General features: G+C 35.1%; 1 protein-coding gene across 1 annotated transcript; it reads right to left on the bottom strand.

The window, feature by feature from the left end:
• Window positions 1-337: 337 nt before the first annotated feature.
• Window positions 338-6,084, bottom strand: LOC104601540 (vacuolar protein sorting-associated protein 29). Its single transcript, XM_010264901.3, has 4 exons — window positions 5,945-6,084; window positions 5,172-5,354; window positions 2,799-2,936; window positions 338-905 (listed from the first exon to the last, which is right to left on the bottom strand). The coding sequence occupies exons 2-4, from the start codon at window positions 5,301-5,303 to the stop codon at window positions 603-605; spliced, it is 573 nt and encodes a 190-aa protein (XP_010263203.1). The 5' UTR covers window positions 5,304-5,354; window positions 5,945-6,084; the 3' UTR covers window positions 338-602.

Below are 6,084 nucleotides of genomic sequence, written 5' to 3'. Positions count from 1 at the left end.
GCCAAAAATTAGGAAGCAGAGGCTGATTTTTGGCATAGTCACTGTTTTAGTTGGGGGCCATTCGATGGTGGGTCTCAATTCTAAATACACATAAAGCATTGTTGGGATGGATGGAATAGGATTTGGCTGTTGAGCAATAGCATACTCAAGTACTCAACTAATGATATAATAACAAGCATCAAACAGACATCACGAACAAAAGTCACCACTCACCAATAATAGAGCCAAAAATGACGGTTGTGGTAGCGCACCTGCTGAACATCGAAAATAGGTGATTTCATGAACAATACTTGCCACGTGGACATTTCAATTTGCCTTTTGAATTGACGTACATGGGTCAAGTCAAAGTTAATCATGTACCATAAAAATTTGCAAAACAATATTTTTACATCTCTCATACATGATACACCACAAACATGACATCAAGGACCTACACTGAAACAATTATTAGTGCATAAAGCTATAAATCTGAGATCTCCAATTGAATTTTTATGACCAACAAACCTTTGTTCAACATCCCTAAATTAACACAATGCATGGATTGGATTACTCTAAAGAGTTGCAGAAGAACAAACACCTGGTACCACCACCAAGAGCTTCCTTCAGTGTGCAGAGTGAGCTGTCGCTGTCTTTTTGAAGTCAATCTTGTCAACCTTCACCTCTCCATCAATGAGCTCATAAACATAGACCACAACTCGAAGGCCATCGATGTCCATGAGAACAAAGCTGGGGTTGACATCATAGGTGATGCTGCTGTAGGCACCAGTTGCAGATCCTGGGTTTATAACAACGCCACCTTCATGTTTGTAGGCCTTGAACTGATGTGTATGACCAGTCACGAGGATGTCCACATCCAATTGCCTCTGGAGCATGGCTAGAGAATCCAGGTCCCCCCATGGGATAACCTATAGATTGCCAAAACAGAAAACAATCGATGAACAAAAGGAGAATATATAAAATCAAAGATGGATGCAGTATGCTTCCAGAAGCAATAACTGGTGGCTACTAGTATTAGAAAACTCAACCATTCTGGGGATAGAGCTGGGCAATGAACCCTGGAACCACAGGGCTGTAAATGGGAGCATCTTATGAAGATTATAATGGGTCACGGAAATGATAACAAAACATTAATGACATTTCTGACCTTAAAAAGTTAACTACTGCTTCCTAAGAGCTCTGTCCTAACGTTTTCCCTCCTCGAGAGGAACCCAGCAAATTGTTCTACCTCTTTTATAACTTTTCTCATCTTTTACTTGCTCATCCATTTTCTTTGTGTTAATGTTGGTAAGGCTGATGCTAGTATAACAGAGGTGAGCACCACTCAAATCACAAAAAGATAATACCTAGCACCATTGTAAAACCGAGCATAGGCACAAAAAATCCCTATTTTACATTTTGTGCTTCTGCAGATTATGATGTGAAAGGCTCCAATGCCCATAGAACTCATGAAGTTAGCTCAGTTTTTTTTTTTTTTTTTAAACTAAAAATGTGTCAAGTTAAGAAGCCAAGACAATTATCAGAAAAAAATAATGCACCAGAGTTTTTTTTTTTTTGGCAAGCTGGGTACTGTTTGTGTGTCTCCTGCATTCCTGTCCCTGAATGCTTGGAGTATGTGAACTTAGGAATTAATAAAAGGATGAATAAGTGCTGATCATCATTATCATCATCATCATGGCACAACACTTAAGGACTAGGTTGGTTGTGTGTTCCCCAAGGTTGTAATTTACCTTCAAGCTTGTTTGTTGTCCCCCCACCACACTTTTATCCTAATTTTGGTTAGAGAAGCTCACATATTCATTCTGGTACATATATGTCTATCATTTCCACAGCATCCTGATAATATCTGTTACTTGTCAAATGTATAGACAAACAGGTTTGACAATTTAGGTAATGGTAGGTCTGCGGTTAAGGTATTTGAGTTGACTTTCAGCAGAAGGATGTATACATTTTCTCGCATTGATGTTATCAAAGAATATAATCACAACTTCCCACAGATCAGTGTTTTAAAAGCGCAAGGCACAGGGGGTCAATTTGCACCTGAGGCGCAAGGTGAGGCGCACACCTTTTTTAAGCAAGGCACAAAAAAAACTAAAAAATAAAACAAGCAAAAAATTAAAAAATAAAAAATAAAAAAATATTAATCATAATATTAATAAAAATATAGACTTAAATTTTAAAATAAATGTTTTAAAAAAACTATCATCTAAAATTAAAATACATAAATATAACATGTAAAATCAAACATACAAAACCTACAATCTCTTTTTTTTCTCAATTGCATAACTTCAAGTAGCTAATGTGATGTAAAACATTATACATTCCTGATTCTACGAGCTGCCTTTGTGCCACGCCCCTCGAGGCAAGCCCAAACAAGTCCATGTTAGGTCTTAAGTTCTTAGTTCTCACACAAAAAAAATAATGATTTTATAGTTTTAATTGCTTTTTAAGAAGATATTTTATTAGGATGGATGAATAAACAACATTACCAAATAGGGGGTTCTCGAAGCGTCAAATTTTCAAAAGGCGCTAGACACAAAAAAAGCAAAAAAGCATCAAATTTTCAAAAGGTGCACACCTGGGCTGAGGTGCAAGGCGCACCAGGTGTGCGCCTTTTGAAAGGACTGTGCCTAGGACCTGGGCAAGGCACCTACCCTAAAATGCACATCACCTGTGTGCCTAGGCGTGCCTTTTAAATCACTGCCACAGATTATTTGAGAATTTCATATAATTACAAAAATATGCAAAGAGTAACTGGATGAAGAGCAAATGCTAACATAGAGACAACAGGATCACTAAACCTGATGACCATGACATAACCCAAGCTTGAATTGACCAATGGTAAGTGTTTTTGTCTCTGGATAACGTGCATCTTCATCATATTCACCTCGAGTGACATGCATATCAGGGCAAAGACTCTTCAAGTAGTCATGGACTTCCTGCTTATGAAAAGCATCACAGAACCATTACTTAATAGACAGTAAAACACATGGTTTAGTGAGGCAGAAAATAGTATTGCATGAAAAATAAGGAGCTTCATCCTTTTCCTATTACAAGTTGTAATAATTTAATTCCAAGCATATTTAAAAATGTACAGAGCTAAACCACCTGGGTACCCTCTAATAGATAACAATATTGCCTATTTGCCTCAACATTAATTTAAGAGAACGATGAAAAAGAATGAAGAAGAAACATTGTCTCAACATTAATTTAAGAGAACAATGAAGAAGAAGAAAGCAAAGACCACAAATCTCTTTAAACAATAAACTTCAACAGAAATAAGAGATGAAACAAATCACGGAATGCCTAGCTTTGGAGAACAGAGCAACATCAACATATGAGATGAACACTAAATCCTATTGGAATCCAACAAACAGAATCCTGGGAGAGAAGTCGCCTCTTACAGTATTCTGACAAACAGATCTGAGTAAGAAGTCATTTAATATCTGGCTGAACAAATGGCTAAAGGAGAGATAGAGTCAGACTTCTAAGAATAATACAATTCGAATCATGCCATCATATATAAATTCGGGACAAATGCAAGAAGAAAAACAAAAAAAATATTGATGAAGCCTTACATGGTACATCCATGTCAAAATCTCATTGTGATAAAGTGATCATAACTATCCAACCCATATGATTTATCCAAAGATGAAACTATATAACCATCCAGGAACAACACATAACTATGCAAATACACTAATTAACAATGACTGCCATTCAAATCAGAACGGTTGTCTTTTAGTTATTTTCAGCCCATTAGAATTTTAGTGTTGTTTCAATAATACATTAATCAGTGTTACATGCACTGCTCTAATTTAACAAAGCATCTGTGTTTTGGCATGCACATAAGCAGAACAGAATGGCAAAACAGGATTCATGTAGCCAATCCATATAATTGGGATAAGGCTTGAATGATGATGATTATGATTTTCTGTGTTTGAGCATGTATCAGATTCCAGCAGTCCACAGGTTCCCAAGGAGACACTTTTAGGGGTGTAAGCAAGCCGAGCGAAGCTGAACTTTGGCATGTCTTCACTCAGTTCAACTAAATACTACTATGTCCGAGTACGAGTTTGGCTCAAGAGTTCAAAAAACTAATATTTTTATATTTTATAAATATATAATATAATTCTATAAAATATTTTATATTCTATAATATATTCGTATATTTATATTTATTGTAATATATTTATATTTATTATAATATATATATATACACACATTATATTGTATTAATCAAGCCAAGCTCGTCAGCTTCCAAGCAGAACTTTTTATTGGTTGAAGTTGAGTTCAAATAACTAATCAAACTTACCCTGAGGTTCAAACTTGATTAGAACCAAACTCGAGTTAAGCCTAATCAAACTCGAATCCAAACTGTTGGATTAAAGCTCAATTCAATTACACCTCTAGACACATCTACATATGGTTTTCCTATGTTTCCTTTCCTCTTTGACTTAAATAAACATCTATTATACAATACAAATTTCACCTTCTTTTATAGAATGTTTTTTTTTTGGATAAATACCTTCTTTTATAGAATGTTTTGAGGTGAAAAACATTAGAGTTCATATTTAATCATGCTATCTTCTATAAGTATGGTGGTGATAGAATTCACAGATTATGGAAATCTTTTAATAGTAATACCAACCTAAAATGTGTCCCCAAATCTGTTTTTTCTTTTCATCTTGCAAAATCAGATTCCTAGACACACACTGTGTCCATGCAATACAGATTATTCCCCATTCTTGTGGAATGTATTTTTAAATAGTGTATTCCTAATAGTATGTTAGAATTATAAAATTAGAAAAAATTATGAGTAAGTACTTACTGTTCTAAATGCATTATTTCTACCATAACATAAACAAAAATCCAAGTCAGTACTCACCCTAGTTATTGATTATGTTCTAAATCCTGTAACTGAAAGAGTGAATGAGATTGTAATATTGTATGCAGCAGCAGGAGATAACCAATCAAATTAATAACTTTATAACCAGTTTACTGCATCTCATTATTAAGGTGAAGTGGAGAACTCACTGATTCTAATATACAAGAAAAGGAGAAAATTAATTGATTAAGAAAATAAGGAATACCAATTCCTAAGTGAATATAAAATATAAAATAAAAATACTAGAAAGAAACCAAAAAAAAGAAGGGTCATAAAGAGCACATACTTTGATACAAAGATTTCCAGTGCATATTATGTGCTGTATTTTGCCGGGGACAAGCATAGACTTGAATTTCGCAGGCAGATCAGGTGCCCTGTGAGGGATATGAAGATCCCCTAGGGCTAAGACCAACACCATTTTGCTACGCTTCTTCACCAGACCAGTTCAATGGTCAAACATCATCAGAATCTGCAGAAAGGAATTCATGGAAAAGAGGGAAGCAAGAAAGTCAGTCAGCAATCTACAAAGAGTACTGCATTCAGAATGCCAACCCAAGCCTCAATTTTCAAACATGTTCAGAGTGAACAAAGGGTGAAGAAGAAAATTTAAAAATTGATGGGCCTCCTTAAAAGCATTAAGAATCTAAGGTTTTATATTAAAATCCACCAAACTCCCAGATAAACATTTCCAAACCAAAGAAATTTGGAAAACTGAATGAAGGATTTTCAAGGCAAAAATTTGTAGAACGCTCCATATCCGCAAGACCATCTGAAGCTTCAAAAATACAAAATATGCACAAAACCTAGATTATGAAATGCATGTGGGCGACTTCAATTAAGAGAAGGAATATATATGAGAAAGAAATTCAAAACATCTAAATCAAAAGGAGAAGAAATAAGCAAAACCCCAACTAATGGATCCAATTGGAACAACAAATTGATAGAGAGAACAAAAGGATCATGCAGACCATCAACAGAGTCGATCTCTGGTGCTGATTCTCTTACAAAAAATACGAACTAAAAGGTAAAAAAGAAATTAAAAATGGGATTCCAAATTACCTGGTAAGATGTTGCAAACAACCAAAGTAATTACAGAGACACCATTGGCACTTGAAGATTTCTTCAAGCTCCGAAAACAAGTCGTCACAGTATATCGCAGTAATCAACTACATGTTCTTCTAAGATCAGAACGGGAAGGA

This window comes from Nelumbo nucifera, chromosome 8, assembly GCF_055504915.1.
Source record: "Nelumbo nucifera cultivar China Antique chromosome 8, China Antique-T2T, whole genome shotgun sequence".
Lineage (NCBI taxonomy): Eukaryota > Viridiplantae > Streptophyta > Magnoliopsida > Proteales > Nelumbonaceae > Nelumbo > Nelumbo nucifera.
This window is presented reverse-complemented; position numbering and strand designations above follow the sequence as displayed.

Bases quoted from the DNA above. Each gene is read 5' to 3' on its own strand.
- LOC104601540 (XM_010264901.3), bottom strand. From the start codon at position 5,303: ATGGTGTTGGTCTTAGCCCTAGGGGATCTTCATATCCCTCACAGGGCA. The intron at 2,937-5,171 runs GTATGTGCTCTT...TTTCATAAGCAG, and splicing joins CTGGAAATCTTTGTATCAAA to GAAGTCCATGACTACTTGAA. The intron at 906-2,798 runs GTTTAGTGATCC...GGCAATCTATAG, and splicing joins GGTTATGTCATGGTCATCAG to GTTATCCCATGGGGGGACCT.